Source organism: Pseudophryne corroboree, chromosome 4 (genome assembly GCF_028390025.1).
Source record: "Pseudophryne corroboree isolate aPseCor3 chromosome 4, aPseCor3.hap2, whole genome shotgun sequence".
NCBI lineage: Eukaryota > Metazoa > Chordata > Amphibia > Anura > Myobatrachidae > Pseudophryne > Pseudophryne corroboree.
This window is the reverse complement of record NC_086447.1, coordinates 392,175,982-392,201,319: the sequence shown is the minus strand read 5'-3', so window position 1 is coordinate 392,201,319 and position 25,338 is coordinate 392,175,982. Positions and strand designations below refer to the sequence as shown.

General features: G+C 43.9%; 1 protein-coding gene across 3 annotated transcripts in view; it reads right to left on the bottom strand.

Moving 5' to 3' along the window:
• The window catches only part of MLIP (muscular LMNA interacting protein), a 407,542-nt gene that overhangs the window by 204,496 nt on the left and 177,708 nt on the right, over nt 1-25,338 (bottom strand). For all 3 annotated transcript variants that reach the window (XR_010175988.1, XM_063916721.1, XM_063916720.1), the window contains one exon: nt 18,570-18,614. Coding sequence is in view for 2 of the 3 variants with exons in the window: in XM_063916721.1 (XP_063772791.1) it covers nt 18,570-18,614 (45 nt within the window). In the remaining variant the exon portion in view is untranslated. The remainder of the gene's footprint in view (nt 1-18,569; nt 18,615-25,338) is intronic.

Sequence of the window (25,338 nt, the reverse complement as noted above, 5' to 3'; positions counted from 1 at the left end):
CCTGCCCTATAACTCCAGTGGTAATGGTATATAAATCCAGTCCAGTGATACTGCCTTATGTGTCCAGTGGTGCTGCCATATAATTCCAGTGATCCTGACGTATAATTCCAGTGGCACTGGCGTATATGTCCAGTCCATTGATACTGCCATATATGTCCAATGGTACTGCCGTATAAGTCCAGTGGTGCTGCCGTATAATTCCAGTTATCCTGCCGTTTAATTCCAGTGGTACTGGAATATAAATCCAGTGATCCTGCCTTATAATTCCAGTGGCACTGGTGTATAAGTCCAGTGATCCTGCCGTATAATTCCAGTGGTACTGACGTATAAATCCAGTGATCATGCCATATAATTCCAGTGATCCTGCCGTATAATTCCAGTGGTAATGGCGTATAAATCCAGTCCAGTAATACTGCCGTATATGTCCAGTGGTACTGGCGTATAATTCCAGTGGTACTGGTGTATAAGTCCAGTCCAGTAATACTGCAGTATACTATATGTCCAGTGGTACTGCCATATAAGTCCAGTGGTACTACCGTAAATTTCCAGTGATCCTGCCATATAATTCCAGTGGTACTGGCGTATAAATCCAGTGATCCAGCCTGGTGTAGTATGTGTTGCCGGCAGTCGGGCTCCCAGCGACCAGCATACCGGCACTGGAATCCCGCCCGCATACCGACAGCTGGGTGTGCGCAAATGAGCCCCTTGCGGGTTTGCTGCACTTGCCACGCGGCAGGCACGGTGGTGCGCTATGCGTGCCACGCTATCTATTCTCCCTCCAGGGGGGTCATGGACCCCCAAGATGGAGAAGAACTGTCAGTATGACGGCGGTCGGGATTCCGGCGCCGGTGTGCTGGTCGCCGGGAACCCAACTGCCAGCAAAGTGAACACCACCCATACAGCTGTATAATTCCAGTGGTACTGGCGCACAAAACCAGTGATCCTGACGTATAATTCCAGTGGTACTGGCGTATAAATCCAGTGGTACAGGCGTATAAATCCAGTCCGGTGATACTGCCGTATATGTCCAGTGGTACTGCTGTATAATTCCAGTGATCCTGCCATATAATTCTAGTGGTACTGGCGTATAAATCTAGTGATCCTGCTGTATAATGCCAGTGGTACTGGCCTATAAGTCAAGCGATCCTGCTGTATAATTCCAGTGATCCTGCCATATAATTCCATTGATACCGGCACATAAGACCAGTGATTTTGCCGTTTAATTCCAGTGGTACTGGCGTACAAATCCAGTGATACTAACGTATAATTCCAGTGATCCTGCTGTATAATTCCAGTGATCCTGCTGTATAATTTCAGTGGTAATGGTGTATAAATCAAGATTAGTGATACTGTCGTATATGTCCAGTGGTACTGCCGTAAAAGTCCAGTAGTACTGCTGTATAATTCCAGTGATCCTGCTGTATAAATCCAGTGATCCTGCCGTATAATGCCAGTGATCCTGCTGTATAATTCCAATGGTAATGGTGTATAAGTCAAGTCTAGTGATACTGCCGTATATGTCCAGCGGTACTGCCGTACAATTTCAGTGGTACTGGCATATAAATCCAGTCCAGTGATACTGCCGTATATGTCCAGTGGTACTACTGTAAAGTCCAGTGATACTGCCATTTAATTCCAGTGGTACTGGCGTACAAGTCCAGTGTTACTAACGTATAATTCCAGTGATCCTGCTGTATAATTCCAGTGGTAATGGTGTATAAATCAAAATTAGTGATACTGCCGTATATGTCCAGTTGTACTGCCATAAAAGTCCAGTAGTACTGCTGTATAATTCCAATGATTCTGTTGTATAAATCCAGTGATCCTGCCGTATAATGCCAGTGATCCTGCTGTATAATTCCAATGGTAATGGTGTATAAGTGAAGTCTAGTGATACTGCCCTGTATGTCCAGCGGTACTGCCGTACAATTTCAGTGGTACTGGTGTATAAATCCAGTCCAGTGATACTGCCGTATATGTCCAGTGGTACTGCCGTATAATTCCAGTGGTACTGCCGTATAAGTCCAGTCCAGTGATACTGCCATATAAGTCCAGTGGTACTGCCGTATAAATCCAATGGTACTGCCGTATATGTCAAGTGGTACTGCCGTATAATTCCAGTGGTACGGGTGTATAAATCCACTCCAGTGATACTGCAGTATATGTCCAGTGGTAATGCCGTATAGGTCCAGTGGTACTGCCTTATAATTCCAGTGATCCTGCCGTATAATTCCAGTGGCACTGGTGTATAATTCCAGTGGTACAGGTGTATAATTCCAGTGATACTACCCTATATGTCCAGTGGTACTGCCATATAAATCCAGTGGTACTGGCGTATTAATCCAGTCCAGTGGTGCTGTCGTATAAATCCAGTCCAGTGGTGCTGTCCTGTGCTGTATATTATTTTCTCCAAATTAAAGGGTTATTAATATTTTATCCAAATAATTTTCACAGGGTTTGCTCTGTGTGGTGTAGAGGTATGCTCTCCTGTACTGCATATTGTTATATAACTCCAGAAAAATAATGGAGAACAAAAATTTGGAGGATAAAATAGGGAAAGATCAAGAACCACTTCCTTCTCGTGCTGAAGCTGCTGCCACTAGTCATGACATAGACGATGAAATCCCATCAACGTCACCTGCCAAGGCCGATGCCCAATGTGATAGTAGAGGGCATGTAAAATCCAAAAAGCCAAAGTTCAGTATAAAGACCCAAAAAATAAAATTTAAATGGTCTGAGGAGAAATATAAACTTGCCAATATGCCATTTATGACACGGAGTGGCAAGGAACGGCTAAGGCCCTGGCCTATGTTCATGACTAGTGGTTCAGCTTCACATGACGATGGAAGCCCTCATCCTCCCGCTAGAAAAATGAAAAGAGTTAAGATGGAAAAAGCACAGAAAAGATCTGTGCATTCTGAGATGGTATCACAAATCCCCAAGGAGAGTCCAAGTGTGTCAGCGGTTGCGATGCCTGACATTCCCAAAACCGGATGGGAAGAGATGGCTCCTTCCATCATTTGCATGTCCCCTGCAAGTGCTGGAAGGAGCACCCACAGTCTAGTTTCTCATATTTAAATTGAAGATGTCACTGTTGAAGTACATAAGGATGAGGATATGGGTGTTGCTGGCACTGAGGAGGAAGTTGATGATGAGGATTCTGATGGTGATGTGGTTTGTATAAATGAGGCACCGGGGGAGACACCTGTTGTCCGTGGGATGAATAACCCATTATGATGCCTGGGCAAAACACCAAAAAAGCCACCTTTCAGTGTGGAATTATTTCTCCACAAATCCAGACAACAGGTGTCAAGCCATGTGTTGCCTCTGTCAATCTGTAATAAGTAGGGGTAAGGATGTTAACCACCTAGGAACATCCTCCCTTATATGTCACTTTCAGCGCATTCATCAGAAGTTAGTGTCAATTTATGAAACTTTGGGTAAGAGCGCAAGCAGTCCACTGAAACCTAAATTCCTTCTTCCTCTTGTACTCAAGCTCCTGCAAGCCACACCACCAACTCCCTCAACATCAACTTCCTCCTCAGTCAGGAACGTCAGTAGTCCTGAGGCCATGTCACTGGCAAGACTGAGGAGTCCTCTCCTAACAGGGATTCCTCTGGTGTATCCTTGAGTGGTATGCCTGCTGTTGCTGCCACTGCTGTTGTTGCTTCTGGGAGTCGATCATCATCCCAGAGGGGAAGTCGGAAGACCACTTGTACTACTTCCAGTAAGCAATTGACTGTCCAACAGTCCTTTGTGAGGAAGATGAAATATGACAGCAGTCATCCTGTTGCAAAGCGGATAACTGAGGCCATGACACTTATGTTGGTGTTAGACGTGCGGCCGGTATCCGCCATTTGTGCAGTGGGATTTAGACAATTGATGGAAGTATTGTGTCCCCGGTACCAACTCCCATCTAGGTTCCACTTCTCTAGGCAGGCGATACCGAGTATGTGCAGAGACGTCAGAAAAAGTGTCGCCAGTGTTCCAAAAAATGCAGTTATATCCAGTGTCCACTTAACCACGGACAAGTGGAACAGGGCAGACTAAGGACTATATGACTGTGAAAGCCCACTTGGTAGATGTATTGCCTCCCGCAGCAACAACAGCAGCAGCGGCACAAGTAGCAGCATATCGCAAATCCAAACTCGTTTCTAGGCAGGCTATGCTGTGTATCACCGCTTTCCATAAGAGGCACACCGCTAACAACCTCTTACGTAAACTGAGGGACATAATCGCGCATTGGCTTACCCCCCTTAGACTCACCTGGGAATTTGTGATATCGGACAACGCCACCAATATTGTGCATGCATTACAACTGGGCAAATTCCAGCACGTCCCATGTTTTGCACATACAATTAATTTGGTGGTGCAGAATTTTTAGAAAAATGACAGGGGTGTACAGGAAATGCTGTCAGTGGCCCGAAAAATTGCGGGCCATTTTTGACATTCTGCCACTGCATGTCAAAGACTGGAGCACCAGCAAACCCTCCTGAACCTGCCCTGTCATTAACTGAAGCAAGAGGTGGCAACGAGGTGGAATTCAACACTCTACATGCTTCAGAGGATGGAGGAGCAGCAAAAGGCAATTAAAGCCTATACATCCACCTACGATATAGGCAAAGGAGGGGGAATGCACCTGACTCAAGTGCAGTGGAGAATGATTTCCGTCTTGTGCAAGGTTCTCCAACCCTTTGAACTTGGAACACGTGAAGTCAGTTCAGACACTGCCAGCTTGAGTCAGGTCATTCCCCTCATGAGGCTTTTGCAGAAGCAGCTGGAGAAATTAAAGGAGGAGCTAAGATGGAGCGATTCCGCTAGGTATGTGGGACTTGTGGATGGAGCCCATCATTCGCTTTGCCATGATTCAAGGGTGGTCAATCTGTTGAAATCAGAGCACTACATTTTGGCCACCATGCTCGTTCCTAGGTTTAATTAAAGCCTACGTTGTATCTCTCTTTCCGGCAGACACAAGTGTGCAGAGGTGCAAAGACCTGCTGGTGAGTAAATTGTCAACTCAAGCTGCATGTGACCTGTCAACAGCTCCTCCTTCAATTTCTCCCACCACTGGTGCTGCAAGGAAAGGGATAAGGTTTCCTAGCCCACCCATTGGCGGTGATGCAGGGCAGTCAGGAGCGAAAGCTGACACGAAGGACCTGCCAACGATTACTGGCATGTCTACTGTCACTGCATATGATTCTGTCACCATTGTAAGAATGGTGGAGGATTATATGAGTGACAGCATCCAAGTAGGCATGACAGACAGTCCGTAAGTATACTGGCAGGAAAAAGAGGCAATCTGGATGCCCTTACACTAACTGGCTTTATTTTACCTAAGTTGCCCCCCCTCCAGTGTGTACTCCGAAAGAGTGTTTAGTGCAGCTGATGACTTTATCAGCAATTGGCATAGGAGGTTACTTCAACAAAATGTGGAGAATATGATGTTCATCAAAATGAATTGTAAATTCCTCCGGGAAGACCTTGACCAGCAGTTTGTCTCCAGAAAGTACACAGGGACCTGTGATGGTGTATTCCAGTGGGGACGAATTAATACTTTGTGAGGAGGGGGATGTACACATTGAAAGGGGTGAGGAATTGGAGTATGAGGTCGACATCTTGCCTCTGTAGAGCCAGTTTGTGCAAGGAGAGATTGATTGCTTCTTTTTTGGTGGGGGCCCAAACAAACCAGTCATTTCAGCCACTGTTGTGTGGCAGACCCTGTGGCTGAAATGATTGGTTTGTTAAAGTGTGCATGTCCTGTTTATAAAACATAAGGGTGGGTGGAAGAGCCCAATGATAATTCCATCTTGCACCTCTTTTTTTCTTTGCATTATGTGCTCTTTGGGGCCTAATTTTTAAAACTGCCATCCTGTCTGCCACTGCAGTGCCACTCCTAGATGGGCCACGTGTTTGTGACATCCGCTTGTGTAGCTTAGTTTAGTTAGTTAGTTATCCAGCGACCTCGATGTAACCTTTTGACCTAAAAGAATACTGTGAGGTGTTCAGAATAGACTGGAAATGAGTGGAAATGAATGTTCTTGAGGTTAATAATACTGTAGGCTCAAATATACTCCCATATTCTGTGATTTTAGCTGTTATTATGGTTTAAAAAAAAATTCAGATCCAAAACCAAAACCCGAAAGGGTGGTTTTGGCAAAACCAATCCAGATCGAAAACACAAATGGAGATCCAGATACAAAACACAAAACCCGAAAAGTTTCCGCCGCACATCTCTAATTGAATCCACCCTGGTTCTACCAATAGGACAAATAATTAGGTTATGTGCCAAAGCTGCTAATGTGACCAAGAATGTGAAGTACACTGGAAGTCCTGTGATTATGGCAGAAGATGCACAGTGCAGCAGCCAGCATTAAATTGAAAGGTTCAGATAATTAATTTATGTGGAAGATCACTAAGGAGGATACAGCTGAAGTGGGAAAAATTATGAAAAATCACAAAATGATCCAAGTAACAATCCAGATCCTGATGAAGCATGTGTAGTCCATAATTCAAAGAAAAGTTTCAGCACATGACACGTGGATAGCCCTGCATTTACCTTATGAAGATAAGGGACTAATGAGGAGAATAAACCTGGTGGCATACACTGTATGGTACTAAACTGAGTGCATGCAGAACATGAATGAGTATATTGACAATGTTATCCATATCTCAGCAAATGACATTTGTAGGAGTCTACAGTAAGTGGATAACAACAAGATGATCGAAATGGAAATTCTAACCTAATGCCTGAATTGTATTGCCTAGTAGTGGCCTTATAATCCTGTGTGACTAAGCTGTCAATGGACATCATAAAGGTTAAACTGTTGCAGCTCCAGGAATGCATACCAGTTGAGACAAGTGCTGAAAGTTCTACTCTACTGACAAGGGATGCTAAGCTCAAAAGGCCTAAGTACAAGTGTTTTGTATGTCACTAAGTGGGACATAAAGCCTCTGAATGCAAACTGAGAGACTCAAGTGGTGGTATATCTGAAGAACTGTGCACCCACAGTAGCTGTAAAAGGCAAAACAATGCTAGAGGCATGGTCTGGAAGTAAGGCAAGCATCAATTATCTCAGAGTCTTTGGGTGTAAAGCATATGCACACATAACTAAGGAGAAGAGATATAAGCTGGCTCCCAACAATTAAGGAAAACTTCATAGGTGATATTATGAAGAGTTTGAAAAGACCTCTTTCTGTGAACCCCAAAATATCCGAGAAACAAATTCATGCTACGACTGGAAGGAAAGGAAGTCAGCAGTAGATAAAGAAATGGTGTCTTTGAATGACAACAATACATGGACTGTTCTTATCAGGCCGTGTAACCTCAAGCCAGTCAAGAACAAGTGGGTCTTTTGTAAAAAGTTAAGTGCAATGCAACAGGGGTGTCACAAGGTGGGTGCGGGGGGTGCGGCCCGCACCCAGATGTCACCTTCAAGGGGGTGACACCAAAAATAGCCACACTCCCACCCTCAACCCCCCCTGCACTAGCAATCACTTATGCCCGCCCCGCACCCCCGCTGACACAATATGCCGCAGTCGCGCTATCAGGACAGTGCTGCCTGGTGAGCTGCAGATGCTCCCTCTCACCTTCCCAGAATGCCAGTGCGGGCGTGACATAATCATGCATGGCATTCTGGGAACGGCTGCAGAGGAGAGAAGACGGAGGAGCACAGCGCAGCAGCACACACAGCGGCCCACCAGTACCCGGCGTGCAGCCTGACTACAGTCTGCCTGCCTGTCTGAAACCCTGGCCCTGAAGAGAAGTCACGTATCCTGGCACCAGACACAGCACCCCCCTATCCCCCTCCCCCATAAGTTATATGCTCCTGTTCTGTTTTAGGTAATATATTAGAAGGGCTGTAATAGCAACACATATTTTACGCATGTAGATAATACATTTTATTTATATTTAGATATATACAATATCTGGATAATTCGGCACTCCTAGTAATATCCAACCGCCTGTGTGCCCTTGTCCAAGCATATACACATAGTGGAGTCAGAACAAGCAATGTTCAGAACGGACACAGCACTCCCGGACTAAGTTTCAATGAAACTTAGTCCTGGAGTGCCGTGTCCGTTCTGAACATTTGCTTGTTCTGACTCCACTATATATATCTTTATATATATATATATATATATATATGATGCCAAATCGACCCGGCACTCGCTGGTCCCTCCAAACATAGAATGATGCTCACGGTGCCTTCCCCCAGGGTTGTAGCCCAGCAATAGAAGGAACAAAACGGGCGGCACTCAGAGTCTTACTCTCAATGAAAGAAGTGCAGTGACTTTAATGTCATCATGGACATCTACGTTTCGGGGTCGCAGCCCCTTCGTCAGGTAGATGTCCATGATGACATTAAAGTCACTGCACTTCTTTCATTGAGAGTAAGACTCTGAGTGCCGCCCGTTTTGTTCCTTCCTTATATATATATATATATATAAAATCACACTGTGGGAATAATATATGAAAAATATCTGATGATATAGGTGAATTTACGTGTATATGTGTCACCACCTTCCTTCCTTCTCCCTCCTCACAGCGGTACCTCTCCTCTAAACCATTTTCTCTTCTTCCTATACCCTCCCTTTCTCAGTGGTGCAAGTAGAAAAAATGTCTTATAGGTGTACTGTGTGCGCGCGCCACTAAAAAAAATGGGTGTGACCAAATGCCACATGTGGCGTGGACAATGAAAATAGGGGCATGATACACATATGGGGGAGGGGCAGATACACATATGATCCCAACAGTACCAGATACACATTGCCCCACAGTGCCAGATATACATTGCCCCACAGTGCCAGATATACATTGCCCCACAGTGCCAGATATACATTGCCCCACAATGCCAGATACATATTTCCTCACTGTGCCAGATACAAAAATGCCCCCAGAGGGCCAGATATATATTGCCTCACAGTGCCAGATACACATTGACCCACAATGCCAGATACACAAATGCCCCCAGAGTGCCAGATATACATTGCCTCACAGTGCCAGATACACAAATGTCCCCATTGTGTCAGATATACATTGCTACCCAGTGCCAGATACAGAAATGCCCCCACCATGCCAGATATGCCCCCAGTGCCAGATACTGAAATGCCCCCAGTGCCAGATACACATGTCCCCCCAGTGCCAGATATGCCCCCAGTGCCAGATACAGAAATTCCCCCACAGTGCCAGATATGCTCCCAGTGCCAGATATGCCCCCAGTGCCAGATACACATTTCCCCACAGTGCCAGATATGCCCCCAGTGCCAGATACACATGTCCCCCCAGTGCCAGATACACATGTCCCCCCAGTGCCAGGTACACATGACCCCCTTCTGCTCATCGCTGCTGCTGTCCTGTGTGTGAGGGGAGGAAAGCGCAGCGTGCGCCTCGCCTGTCCCTCAGTCTTCGGCGGTGATGCAGGTGTCTACCTTCAATTCAGCGTCGATCCGTGAGCCAATTAAAGCTTGCGGTCCGGCATCCAATCAGGAGCCTTGGATGCTGGTCCGCGAGCTCTGATTGGCTCACGGGTCAGTGCTGAGTTGAAGAGAATCACTGAGGGGCAGGACTCGGAGAGGCGCATGCTGCGCTCTCCTCCCCTCAAGCAGCAGCGGCGGTGAGCAGCAGCAAAGGGAGGGAGCGACAGCCCGGCGGCGGTGGGTACGGCGTACCTACGGCTAAATTCTTAAGGGTACGCCGTACCCACCCGTACCCGCCCACTTGCACCGCTGTCCTTTCTTCCATCTGCTTATCTGTTCTCTTCCTTTTATCCCCCTATCAGCCTCCCCAGCATTTGTAGACTGACACCTCCCTGCGGGAGCAGTATGCTTTACTGGCGCATGGGATCCCAGCGGTTGAAAAATTGATGGCGGAATCCCGATGTGTACGAAGCCGACAGGGGTAAGGGGTGTTCTCCCAACTCCGTAACACTCCCGCCCCTTAGCCTAACCCTAACCTCCCTGCTTGGTGCCTAAATCTAACCCCCTGTCCCCGCTGCCTAAACCTAACCCCCCTTCCCGCAGCCTATCCCTAACCACCCAGGGACACTGCCCAACCCTAACCCCCCCCTTCCCCGCAGCTTAAACCTAACCGGCTTACCTGCCTTGCGGCGCAGTCTCTCCTCATTCAGTATTCTGTGATCGGTATTCTGGCGCCGGGATGTTATACCCTTTCTGGATGCCGCTGTCCCCCCCTTAAACAAGCAGATATTGCGAATGTATCGCAATTTCAGCTTGTTAGCAGAAATTAAGGATGCCTCCTGCCATGTTTCCTATCGCGGCGGCTGTGACATCATGCAGCCGCTGAGATCTCGCCCACATTCACGTTACCCCCCCCCCTCCCCATTTTCCGCCCTCCGCCCCCGCAATGCTCTGTCTCCTCCCTGGAAACGGAGCATTGCCGCACCCATGCCCCGCGAGCGCCTCTGCCTGATTGGCAGGCAGAGGCAATCGCATTTTCTGCAGTCCCCCCACAGAAAATGCGGGCACATGTGCAGGAAGGGCACTGCACATGCGCCCGCATATTTTTCTCATTTTTTGCGGTTGTATCGCACACTGTGATCCAACCTGAATGAGGGCCAGTGATCTGAAGCAATTATTGTTAGTTACTATGGATTCGGTGTGGTGTGATATGGGAGAAAGTCCATGGGGGGTGACACTATGAGTTACCCCACTGGGTGACACCAACCCTAGTGGCGCCTCTGCAGTGAAATCTTTGCCCATTATAAAGCCTGTCTTGTAACTACAGGATATACACAGAAAACCGAGATTGACTACGGTGAAATCTTCTTGTCTATACATTACATTTAGTCATTGACATATCTGCTTTGCATGATTAATTGCTGTACCAATTACAGCAGATTTCAATTCAGGTTTCCTAAATGGAGAATATAATTGAATAAATGTACTGTGCATGAAACCTACTGACACACTGGCGTATTTATAATGGGTGCAGTGTGTGCGGTGTACACGGTCCCCCAGGGGTCCATGGGGGCCCACACTGCACAGCCTGCACCCATTAATAAAAATGCTTACCCTCTAGAGTCCAGCGGCGCTGCAGCAGCACTGCCAAAATCAGCGCTATTTTCCCGGTGTTTTGTGTATGCGCAATAGGTAAATCACTGGGAAAATGTCCGCCGCACCATTTTCCCGGAGATCTGCGCATGCGCTGTAGACTCTGGGACAGAGTCTACACAGCGCTGCCAGCTAGAGAAGAGGGGGTCCAGCCGGAGCCTGCACAAGGGCCTCCTCCTCTCTAGAAACGCCCCTGTACTGACCACCACAATGCAGGCATGGTCCAAGAAGGGAAAGTCTGTTATTTTTAAACAAGACATTGTATAGTCTAAAAAACACAGTGGTCATTGTTGGAACGTTAAGCTATATGCTGTACCATTAGAGGGGTGGTCTTCAGTATGCCGAATGTGGGGATCCCGGCGCACATTATACCGGCGCCGGAATCCCGACACCCGGCATACCGACAGCTATTCTCCCTCGTGGGGGTCTACGACCCCCCTGGAGGGAGAACTACACGTGCCACCGTGCCCGCAGCGTGGCGAGTGCAGCGAGCCCGCAAGGGGCTCCTTAGCGCTCGCCACGCTGTCGGTATGCCGGCGGTCGGGCTCCCAGCGCCGGTATGCTAGTCGACGGGAGCCCAAGCGCCGGCATACCGTACCACCCCCCCATTAGAGATAGGCATTCAGAGGCTGATCACTTTCTATACCACAAGATAACAGAGCATAAATGTGTAGTCGTACTGTATATGTGGATGATCTGTTGCTAACAGGTCAGAAAAATTTCATAAGAAAGGTCAAGCATCTGATGGAACACAAATTCAAGTTAAATTAAATAGGGCCTGCACATCGCCTGTTAAGGATCTTACACAACTTGAGTGCATGAATTGTCACAATCGACCAACAGGGATATATTGAAGCAATATTCACAAAGTATGCAATGTCGGACACAAACCATTCAGTGTTCCCATTGACAAAGGCAGAAAGCTTACAAACGCCATGTCATCACACGTTAAGCAGAGATAAAGGAAAGATGAAAACATCTGAAAGCTTTTCTGTCGCCATACAATAGAATGGTAACATCGAAATCATTAGATATTTTCAGATAACATAGAGAAATTTGATTTTTCTCTACGTTATCTGTTTTCATATATACCAAGGTTAGTTGTAACTGTCTAAGAGCGTTGGTCATAGCACCTCTTCTTACTGTACATATCCCCTCATATGTTTTTTGTGACCAGAGATAGCCCTGAGTGAGGAGGGGTGTTGGAGAGGAGTGACTTTCAGGAGTGAAACAAGAGCTGTCAAGAACAGGAGTACACTAGGAGTGGTACAAAATGAGAAGGTCAAAGGTAAAACCTGGTCAGTAGCAAGGAATGGGACCGCTTCAGAGAGGATGTCCTGCCACAACCCAGAGAGCCAGAGAGAGCTAGAGACCACACATAGAAAACACAGAAGCTATCTAACTTACATCCACCATACAGTTAATGCCAAAATATACAGATTAAAAGTTATATCATGATATATCATATCATATATATCATTCAGCAGGCTGAAAAAGCAATGGCCCTCATTCCGAGTTGTTCACTCGCTAGTTGCTTTTAGCAGCATTGCACACGCTAAGCCGCCGCCTACTGGGAGTGAATCTTAGCTTTGCAGAATTGCGAACGAAAGATTTGCATAATTGCGAATAGAAATTTCTTTGCAGTTTCTGAGTAGCTCGGGACTTACTCTGCCACTGCGATCAGTTCAGTCAGTTTCGTTCCTGGTTTGACGTCACAAACACACCCAGCGTTCGCCCAGACACTCCCCCGTCTCTCCAGCCACTCCCGCGTTTTTCCCAGAAGCGGCAGCGTTTTTCCACACACACCCATAAAACGGCCAGTTTCCGCCCAGAAACACCCACTTCCTGTCAATCACACTCCGATCACCAGAACAATGAAAAATCCTCGTTATGCCGTGAGTAAAATACCTAACTTTTGAGTAAAATAACTAACCACATGCGCTCTGCGAACCTTGCGCATGCGCAGTAAGCGACTAAACGCAATATAGCGAAACTCGGCAACGAGCGAACAACTCGGAATGAGGGCCAATGTGCAACAGCTCATATACACAAAATAAGAAGATAAATTGTGTGGTGGGGGAAGGGAATGAACGAAATAGCTAGTGAAAATTGTGCTGTGTGCTTTGTCAGTATAAAAGGAAAATAGACTCAGTTTCAAACAATCATATTTATAGTATAGGCAGAATTCTGAAAAATTATGGTTTTCCAGGCACAGTTGGAAACTACATGTATAGCAATTACCATATGAAATTGCATATACCAAAAAAAGATTTTAAAAAATATATCCAACTCCATTTTAAATTGAAAGAAGACCAAATATATTTGTATTACACTGCACTGTCAGAGTTATAGAAAGGCCAATTTATATGGGTAGCAGACAGTGCCACATCATGCCAACTTGATACTTCCTTCCTACTTACTTATACACATAAAACAAATATTAAATGGTCTTTGAAGACTAACTGACCACAAATATCATTAGTATTTCTTTTTCTAAAATATTGATTAAGCATCTCTCTTGTCCTTCTACTAGATTAATTCCTAAGGTATTTAATAAGTATTTTATAACTGTATTACTGGTGTTCTAACAGAATTGTAATGCATGTGTGATATGGACAGCTAAGATTTATGTAGAACCATAAATAATATTATATTGTGGAGTGTTCTACGTGAAAAAAAATAATATCAAGAAATAAAAGAAATCCTTTCCTGTATGTTTAAAGATAAAATGACTGTGGCAAGCACTTTCTGAAGAAAAGACTTATACAGAGAACACGTCCTGGACAAGAAACTGATAAGAAAATTACTTTCACTAATATATAAAACTTCCTTTGATAACGTTGATTAACCTTTGACATTATATATTTAGATAAATAAATAAATACATACATATGTATTTACCAATACTGGCAATAACTAATGTTAAGGTGCATACACACGGTGAGATTCGGGCTAACTGTGCGATAGGGACTAGGTCGGTATCGCAAGCATATAATGACTGTGCTTGCAATACTGACTATGTACGATTTTGGCTATTTGTCAATTTTTACTATCTTTTCTATGAGATAGTCAAAATTGACTTGCCTGCACAGTCTATCTAGGCTTGCGATGCTGACTGCACAGGACCGCGCATCGGCATCGCATCGGGATCGCAAGGTGACTTTCACCTTGCGATCTGCACTAACTTTTCTTATGATTTTGACTATATAGTCAAAATCGTAAGAAAAAAATCTTACCGTGTGTACACACCTTTAGAGCAAAAAAGATATACTTTACTAAGATATGTTGTATGAAATTACAGAATGTATTACAAATAATGAAATTAACAACATGTGAATATTAAGGTAATTATGACTCATGGGTGACTTAGGATTGAAGTTCAGGTATAGTGTGCTGCTGAGACACATAATTATGTCTTTTGTTGGCTGAATTGCTTTTTTTTTCCTCTCTGTATTGTATTTGCACTCTAATAGTCTGCCATTAATGAATTATTACTTATAAGTAAAATACTGTATATTATTATTATTATTATTATTATTATTACTATGCTCTAACTTTTGACTGGACTTTGAAATATATATTTAATATTTCCTCAGTTCAGTTAACGCTTGAAGAAGGAATAGGTAGTCCTAAGTCATGTAAAAGTAAAGTAAAAGCACGTAAGAAAAATAACACTATAAGGCCTTATATAGCAGTGTGAGAGAAGTAGGTGTTTGACAAGGTTGTCAGGAATTTACATAAAAAGGGAGGTTTGATTTAAAAGTTCTAATTCTGACAAAGATAAGTTATATCAAACAGGGGTCGTATCAACAGCACCCAGAAACCTCTGCACATTCCAACCTCAGCATCTCCAACCTCAGCATCTCCAACCTCAGCATCTCCTACCTCAGCATCTCCTACCTCAGGCACATTTTAGGAGAGGAGAAGACCCATGTGCAGCCTTCATTGTGGTCACCCTCCTCTCTGGCAGCAAATAGACTCTGGCGATATGCCAGAACCTACTGCACGTGCACAGGTCTCCAGGAACATGGCACCCGTATCTCCTTCCCAGGGACATCTACAGTGCACATGCGCAAATCACTTGGAAATGGCTGTGGTGGCCATTTTCCAAATGATTTGTGTCTGAAGTGTAGGGCCGCCGCCGTGGGACTCCGAATGGGTAAGTATAATATATGGGTGCAGGGTGTGCACCCATTGTAGTAATACATATGCATTACCTATCCCCCCACCCAGCACCCAAAAGAATCCATTAATTCTTCCCCCAGAATTATTGGATTCTTCTGGGTGCTAGGTGGGGGGAATCCATTAATTCTTCTCCCAGTATCCATTAGCCCATTCCTCCTCAATAATATATTATTGCATTACCCTTCCATCCCCCATTAACACATTCATCAACTTTTTCAGCACCCATTAGGCTCCACCAGCACCCAGCACCCATTAATCCTTATACCTCCAGACACCATTAACCCTACCCCTCAGCAGTTAACTGCCCCACATTTATCACTGTTTAACGCATTCTTTTCAAAAGCTATACTTCAACCCAACCACTTGCTTACCACTGTCTGAGAGTGGCACTGTGTGCTGGGCATCATTAGTATTCTCAGCCCGACCCAGGCTGGCAGCACACTCTTCTCCAATGGAAGAGGAGATGCATAACCATATACTTGTGCTTGTACGCAGCACACCTCAGCCCTGAAATATCAGGAAGTCATGGTAAAAACCTGGCAAGACTTGCTATGACCAGCTAGGCCATGTGTGGGGTGACGAGTGACAGTTGGGTCTGGAAAAGTTGTGGCTGTAGTTTGTAGAAGAAGGATGTCCATCCAAGGGATGGTACCCTAAGATGCTTAAAGATGCCAAAATGCCAGCCCTACTTCTACAACGCATCTTCTTCAATCCATAATGTGGAGATATGATTCTAGGTAATTCCACTGTGAATTCTGACTGTCAATGTCATGTTTAAGAGCATAATAAGTGTTTTAAAACATTTCATATTTACAGTACAGTATGTTGATGTAATTGTCTGTTGTGTTTCCCCTTATCCCTTTTATTGCTGTTTTTCACTAAAATGTAGCATGTTTTTTAATCAGTTGCTCATATTAAAGGGATATGTACTAAAGAGCACAGAAGTGCCTCCATATTTTTTATTTTATTGTACATCGCAGTGGGGATAATGATTTTTCACATGATTATCCTCGTTACAGTATGCAGTAAACAGCTGTAGCGCTACAGTAACTGCTGTCCCTGCAAGTTACATTTGTGAAAGACTCCTTCTGAGAATATGACATTGTCAGATCTGAGAACTGAATGCATGGTGTAGAAGAGGGATCCTAAGATCATAATATCCCTGTCCTACGAGAATGAATGCATAGGCATAAAGCAGTTTACGCCATCTGGGAAGGAAGTAAATTAAAGGGCCTAAACTCCAAAATGCTTCACTTTTTGGAATTTGGTACATAGAGGTTAGACTGTAGTACCTAATGACATTGGGGGTCATTCCGAGTTGATCGCTCGCTAGCAGTTTTAGCAGCCGTGCAAACGCCCACTGGCAGTGTGCTTTAGCTTAGCAGAAGTGCGAACGGTTGTATCGCAATGCGTCTGCAAATAATTTTTGTGTAGTTTCAGAGTAGCTCAAAACCTACTCAGCGCTTGCGATCACTTCAGACTATTCAGTTCCAGATTTCGCGTCACACACCCGCCCAGCGTTCGCCCAGCCACGCCTGCGTTTTCCCTAGCACATCTGCATTTTTCCGAACACTCCCTGAAAACGGACTAAGAAAAAAAGTACTACCACCTTAACGCGCTATCCAATCACAATATTATGGAAATGCATAAACGTAAATGGGGATATCCCAACATTGAATGATAAGTGTCCCAAATGATGAAAAAGTCTCTTGTCTTGGAAAAAGAAAAATCAATATTCGTGAGGGTTTCTTTTCCCTTCCGGAGTTGACTGACGAAGTATCCGGGGGGGAAGGAGGTTCTTCAAACACGAGTGTATAATTCCCTCGGGGAAAAAAGTGAAGAAACTAATGGTGTAGTATGTTTTTGACCAATTTGGGGATACTGATGATGAAGGAAGTGGGATGCATTCTGAGTATTTATGAGGAGATTTGGCGTACCGAATTTACGTTGGTACGTATGCAAATCCTCATATAAAGGTATCTTTGATGGGTGAATTACAGGAGGGAATATCCTAAGGTACAGGAGTGGTTATTCTTTCTTAGTACACACCGTACTCACATGGATTCCGGATGATAGAAGCTCATAAAGGTTTCTTTTTTTCTGGTCAATGGTTCGTCTGGTTGATGTCCTCTTGGTAGAACTTTATTCGTAGTGATGGATATTTTTTTATTTCCCGAGGGAATTATACACTTGTGTTTGAAGAACCTCCTTCCCCCCCGGATACTTCGTCAGTCAACTCCGGAAGGGAAAAGAAACCCTCACGAACATTGATTTTTCTTTTTCCACGTGAGTATGGGGTTGACCCCGGGGATTCCTCCCCACTTTCAAGAACTCCTTTCCGTGAACCTCTCCTTTCCAAGACAAGAGACTTTTTCATCATTTGGGACACTTATCATTCAATGTTGAGATATCCCCATTTACGTTTATGCATTTACATAATATTGTGATTGGATAGCGCGTTAAGGTGGTAGTACTTTTTTTCTTTGTCCATTTACCCCCTTGGAAATTGTGTGAGATCTCCCTCTATCTACCTTTCGCAGCAGTCCAGAGGGCGCGGCAGGATTTTCTTCTATTCCAAAATTCTTTAGTACTCCCTGAAAACGGTCAGTTGTCACCCAGAAACACCCACTTCATGTCAATCACTCTGCGGCAACCAGTGCGACTGAAATGCATCGCTAGAGCCTGTGCAAAACTGTGTTGTTCGTTGTGCCCGTACGTCACGCATGCGCATTGCACCGCATGCACAGAACTGCCATTTTTTAGCCTGATTGCTGAGCTGTGATCAGATGCAATTAGCGATCAACTCAAAATGACCCCCATTAAGGGGAGCTGTTGTTCGCAATGGTAATTACCATTTTACTGGAGATTTCTGTGCATTATTCTGTTAGTACTGTACATAGGGGGTAATTCCAAGTTGATCGCAGCAGGAAATTTTTTAGCAGTTGGGCAAAACCATGTTCACTGCAGGGGGGGGCAGATATAACATGTGCAGAGAGAGATAGATTTGGGTGTGGTGAGTTAAATCTGCAATCTAAATTGCAGTGTAAAAATAAAGCAGCCAGTATTTACCCTGCGCAGAAACAAAATAACCCACCCAAATCTAACTCTCTCTGCACATGTTATATCTGCCCCCCCTGCAGTGCACATGGTTTTGCCCAACTGCTAAAAAATTTCCTGCTGCGATCAACTTGGAATTACCCCCATAGCCAACATACATAAAACTGCAGTTTCTGCATAAATTTATGAAAAATACAGCTTGAGTATAGTGTTTTTTAGTCACAACATGTGTTCATTATACATTTTAAAGAACTTACATATTTAGTTTCTCGCCCAGCTGATTTTGAGAGAGGCCTTGCTGTCTAGAAAAGAAAAAAGGGTTTATAGTTAACATAAGTGTGTATATGTTATCCTCGTGTAACAAATGTATGTTAATAACAGATACTAACTTTTTTACTAATATCTCTAAGGTTTTATTGGTACTTGCTACATTTGTTCATAAACGACTAGAATGTTTGTTGAACTAGCAGTATGTCATTCCTTCCATTTACATGCTGATAAAGAATCGTACATAGTTTATTCAGTACTATAAACTCAAAATGTGAAATTAGCTATCTTGACCTTAGTTTTAAATTTTAGAAACAGGTCTTATTATTTTCCCTCCTGCCAAATTCCCCACGTTCCCTGTGGGCAGCACCATTGCACAGTGGTTAGCACTACTGTCACACAGCAATGGGGTCTGTGAACAGATTCCCATCAAGGCATAAAACTGCGGCTGTTGTTGGTCCTCCCTGTGTTTGTGCATGATTCCTCCAACTGCTCCGTTCTCCTCACTTGCCCCTCCTCTGGTCGCTGCCTTTCTCTTCCACCTATAAGACTCAGGGCCGGCGCCACCACTAGGCAGCTTTAGGCAGCTGCCTATGGGCGCCGGCCACTTGCGGGCGGCAGCTCACGCTGCCGATGAATGCTTGACGAGCATTAGTGCGGAGAGTAGCGGAAGACAGTTGCTATAGCAACTGTAACAATATCCGGCAGGGCGCTGCTTACTCTATATGCATAGAGCCGCTGCCGATGGGGTCCGTACACTCACACTGTCCGTGCTGGCGGCTGATAACAGTTGGGCGGCTGCGCGCCGCAGCATCCCTTTAGCACGGACAGTGTGAGCGGCTGTGTAACCCATCGGCAGCGGCTCTATGCACATAGAGTAAAAAGCAGCGCTGCCGGATATTGTTACAGTTGCTATAGCAACTGTCTTCCGCTCCTCTGTGGTAACGCCTGTCATACTCCCGCCCCGCACCACAAAAAACAGACTGCCACGAAGCACGAACTCCCCGTGCAATTGTAAGAACTTAAATGTTAAAAGGATGTATGTATAAAGGATCAGGGTGGGGGAGCAGTACATTTATACAGTAAAGTGAAGGGGGGGTGAGGGGGGAAATTTAAATATATAAGAGGTGGAGGTTGCTGGAAGGGGGAAAATAATGACATCTTATATATATATATATATATATATATATATATATATAAAATACGCTAGAATAAAATGACGGAACATTGTAACTGTAATGTCAGTGTCGGTGGCTGTGTGCACCATATAGTCACCGCAAGCATGCAAGCACAGGTGAGGAGCAGCATTGGTATTTTATTACATAGTGGGTGTTTATATATATATATGTATATAGAGTGGTCGAAGTGGGCCGGTATGCGGCAGTATGGCATACCGGTACTTCTCCACAGACCAGGAAGTTGTTGTTTTTTTAAATCAACTCCTGCTATGGCCGATCGTGCTCATGTTCTTCCCACCGCTGCTCCCAGTCATGGCGGTTGGTGCCGGAGCTGTGAGCCACAGTACTCCCCAGCAGTTACGGCGGACACACACTCCCCCTCCCTCCTCCAGCAGCCGCTCGTGCAGAGTGCCTCGATTCCTCCAATTACTCAACCGGGCGCTGCGTCACCATGGGGCTGCATAGAAACTGGCGCTCGGATCCTGCTGCTGCCGGCCTCCTCTTCGGGCTGTGCCTGGATTCACGCCGCGGGACTCCTTTGTTGACAGTGACACCCTGCAGCTCAAGCTAAGGTTGACTGGACATGGTGGCGGTGAGTGACTGCTGGAGAGCCCTGTGCCCTCCTGCCCCCCTCCCATTCCCCATGTGTGTGGACCCTGCCTCTGTGTATGACACCTTGTGCCCCCCTGCTCCCCCGCTGCCTATGTGTGTGTGTCACCCAGTGCTCCCCTACCCTTGTTGCCCTGTGTGATGACAACCTGTGCCCTTATGGTGCTCTGTACACCCCCTGCGTGTGTGACACCCTGTCCCCCATGTTTCGTCTCATACCGTGTGCTATAATGTGAATTTTGGCTCATTCTGTGTGCTATAATGTGAATTTTGGCTCATACCATGTGCTATAATGTGAATTTCGGCTCATACCTTGTGCTATAATGTGAATTTCGGCTCATACCGTGTGCTATAATGTGAATTTTGGCTCATACCGTGTGCTATAATGTGAATTTTGTCTCATACCGTGTGCTATAATGTGAATTTTGGCTCATACCTTGTGCTATAATGTGAATTTTGGCTCATACCATGTGCTATAATGTGAATTTTGGCTCATACCGTGTGCTATAATGTGAATTTTGGCTCATACCTTGTGCTATAATGTGAATTTTGGCTCATACCATGTGCTATAATGTGAATTTTGGCTCATACCATGTGCTATAATGTGAATTTTGGCTCATACCATGTGCTATATTGTGAATTTCATCTCATACCATGTGCTATAATGTGAATTTCGGCTCATTCTGTGTGATATAATGTGAATTTCGTCTCATACTGTGTGGTATAAAGCGAAAGGGGCATCAGTACTAGATAGTATAAGGGGTCCTACTACACTGAAGGACACCCCCCCCCCCAAGGTGCCCTTGGCGACCTGAAGGCTTAATCCAGCCCTGGTCTAGCAGTTCTTGCGCACATTGGGTAGAACGCCTGTAGCATTACAGCAGCAATCTGTCCTGAAGTTCCCACTTAAGGCCCATACACACTGGGTGATTTGGAGCTGAAAGCAGGTCACTTTTGGTGTGTTGAGCTGCTTTCAGTTCAAAACCGCCCAGTGTATATGCCCCCGGCGATGAGCGGTGAGCACTGATGCGCGCTCCTGCTTCATCGCTGGTATTACCAGTAGATGAACTGGGGTGAACGGGGGGGGGGGGGCAGCAGGCTGAAAGTTTGCCTAGGATGCTGAGAAACCTTGCTCCGGCCCTGATAAGACTGTCAAACTGGTTCCGCGACTACATTCATTTTGCCAACCTTTTATGTCCCCATTTTATGTGTGCATCCTTTAGCCCACTGTAAGGTACTGTCGTGCAATATGCCATTTTACAAATGAACAATAATGGTAACAATTGTGACTAATGAAGTTTTATAATAATTGTACATCAATAAATTTTTGCTAAAACATAGTATTAAAACTAATATTATTGCATTGAAAAATATAAAGGTAATTCAAAATTTGTTTAAATAAATCAATGTTATCTATAAGTGAAATTATTTGCTTAAAATGCAGTTAATTTAATACTACAGTATATTCACAACATTGTTTTGTGTACGAAAATGGTATCACTTATTTTTTACTATGATGTCCCCTAACCACTTAACTAGCTAATTTTTTTTTCATCTTATTAAGTCAAAAACATCTTTCTAAAACCAGATAAAAATATTGTAGTGGGAAAAAATCCATAGGGGTATCCAGCACCATCCCCTCATTATATGCACCATTATAACTTTACCACCACAATCCCAGTGGCAATGAACCCTGCGGCAGTATTACACTTTAAACCCAAGTATTAATATTTTAACTATCCAATGTACAATTCATTATATAGTCCTGTGGTTTAACAATTGTTTATAAGAAATGAAGATTAATCTTTAACACACATATGAATTGCTGACATACGGTAGGCTTCTTTCACTTATGCAAGATGTCTTGATATACTGTATTTTTTATTTGATTTTTTTCTCCGCCTGATGGATTTGTAAGACATATTTATGAAATAGTACTAAAGCTGTAAGTATTACCAAAGTTATCAAATTTATTAATAAACAGTATGTGTATTATATATTGCCTGTCATACTGTATCTGCAATGTTATTCTATAATAAGCCTGCCTTAAATTCTGATGACAGAGAGCATTTCCTCACTGTCATTACTCCATGTTCCCACTGATAGATTTGTCATTTTCAATCACATGAAAGCAACAACTCTAAAATGATATCATGTATGATATTTCCACATTGCCAGCTATACATTTGGGCACCATTATACTACTACTTCACATAAAGGAATTAATTTTTTTCTACCTTAAAAGACATTTCCTTTTAATAAGTGGTAGTAGCACTAACAGGAAGAGGATTTACATTGGGATAGATCTAATAGAACAGATATTGGGATGGATGTAATGAAGTCTGAGTTGGCTGAAGGTGCGGATTCCTGGCCAAACTCTGACGCTTTTTATAAAATGGCTTTGTTACACTCCCCCATCCCCCTGCCAGCCATCTAAAAGCCGGGATCCCGTTATTGATATGGTGACTGGCGGTCTACCAACCGCTGGTCACACAAACCCAACCCAGCAGAACCATGCCTTGTACATGCTTGCCGCTTTGAAAAAAACAACCTCCCAGTTCGATCAGGAACCCGCACCTTCAGCCAACTAGGACTTCATTACATCCGGACCAATATATCTAACGTACAAGTGATGGGGTAATTAGGAGATAGTGATCAAAACAAGCAAACTTACTATATGAGTTTCAAGAACATGCAATGTAAACTGAATGTAGCAAAATGTATGATAAGTTTTTAGTGATACAGTAGAAGCTGATAACCACAAAAAAGGGAATTCTAAACCTTGCCTTACAGCAAGCTATATGCTGCTGCATTCAATAAGAGGAACACTACACCTTCTAATGCAATTATAAATGAAATAATACTTATTCTGAGGGCAATATGTTACCAGGGATAATGATCCATAAAAGATTATTTTTCAATCAATAAAGGTGAACCCGTCTCTCAAACTATATGTGGAATCATCTAAAAAAATCATATACTGTATAACATAACATTATTTAATAATTTCTTTAGATGTTCTATTATCAGTAGGGAATACACTCACATGTAGCCAGATAACATAGTGCCCGTAAAGATAAAGATGGGTCCATGTTTATCTTGACCTTTAATAGGATTAACTGAGACTGGGCAGTCAGATTTACTCCCCTGCTGTAATGACTTAATCCCCTGCTGTATTGTTCTCTGTATTGTATTGTAACTGAGAACAATAGATGAAGGGTTTATGTTAATAAACCATGTTGTGCCTAGGCGCAGCAAACTAGCAAAGATAACCGTGGACCCATCTGTACAGTATTCTTGCAACAATGTTGTTAGGAGGGATTGTTGCAAATATTCCTTTATGGGCACTATTTTATTTATCTTGCTACATGTGAGGGCATTCTTTACTGACAAGAGAACATCTAAAGGAATTATTAAAGTGTTACACTCTTCACTCTTTTTTTATATGTTTACACATGTTCTTTGAGAGACTGGTTGATCTGGGGCAATTGAAACACATCCCTTTCATGTATTGTATGGTAACCTATTGCATTCATATTCAATATTGTTTAATTTATAAGTAGCAAAACCAATACAAAATATAAAAAAGTACATAAGAACACGAGAACATTTTTTTTATATGAAATAGAGAAATTCTTTTTTTTTCTGGTATTGTTTGTGGATTTGTGAGTCAAGATAGTGGGGATGTAAGTGGAAGGGGACAGTGCAAAATTGAACTTAAGATTTTGATTGTGGGATATTTTCTTAAATTACGCAATATGCCAGAACAGATGTATATGAAAGCGTCTCGCACTTACAGCATGAGTACACAAACCAGGGGCATAGACAGTACTTTGCTGGCCCCATAGCAATATTTTGAATGTGCCCTGTCCCAATGCTTCTAGAGAGACACCTCTCTGCAGCAGCTGTTAATTTTATGCCCCATATTATTGCCCTAGTTTATTTTCTTAACCATAGTAGTGCCCTAGTTCACATTATTGTTATTATTATTATTATTATTATTATTATTATTATTACTATTATTATTATCCTTTATTTATATGGTTCCACATGGGATCCGAAGCACCCAATTAGACAAGACAGTAAAGGACAAGTACTGGGTAAATAAACATAGCTACAGTAGCAGATGACACTGATATAAGTACCAGGGTGGCAGAAAACCGCAGGATTTGGTGCCGTCGAAGATGGTTTAAGTAAGAGAAGGGTAAGCACATCAGGGTTGAGAGACCTGCTCATGAAAGTTTACATTCTAAAGGGGAGGGGCAGACAGAGAAGGATGACAGATGGAGTAGACAGTGAGTGAGGGACAGAGGGTTAGGATGAGTTTAGACTGTGTTTGGTGAAGAAGTGGCTCTTCAGAGACCATTTGAAGTTTTGTAGATAAGTGGAGAGTCTGAGGGGGAGAGGTAGAGAATTCCAGAGAAAGGGAGCAGCACATGAGAAATCTTGAAGGTAGGAGTGGGAGGAAGTAATCAGTAGGTAGGAGAGATAAGGTCAGAGATGTAAATGGGAGAAGAGTGGGTGATGGCTTTGTAAGTGAGTATGAGAAATTTGAATTTGATTCTAAAAGGGAATGGAAGTCAGTGAAGGGCTTTTAGGAGAAGGGAGGTGGACGTACTGTGGTTGGTGAGGAAGATGAGCCGGGCTGCAGCACTGAGGATAGATTAGAGTGGAGAGAGGCATTTGTCAGGGATGCCAGTTAGGAGGTGATTACAGTAGTCAAGCCTGGAAATGACCAATAAGTGGATAATGGTCTTAGTAGCATCCTGGGTAAGAAAGTACCTGAACCTGGAAATATTTTTGAGATGAAAATGGCAGGTTTGTGAGAGGTGCTGAATGTGTGGTTTGAAGGAGAGGGAGGACTCAAGGATTACTCTCAGACAACGCACTTGGGGGCTATAGGCCATCAATAGATAAATAAATTGTGAGAGGTGAGGTTGTGTGGGAGGGTGGGAAGATAATCAGCTCAGTC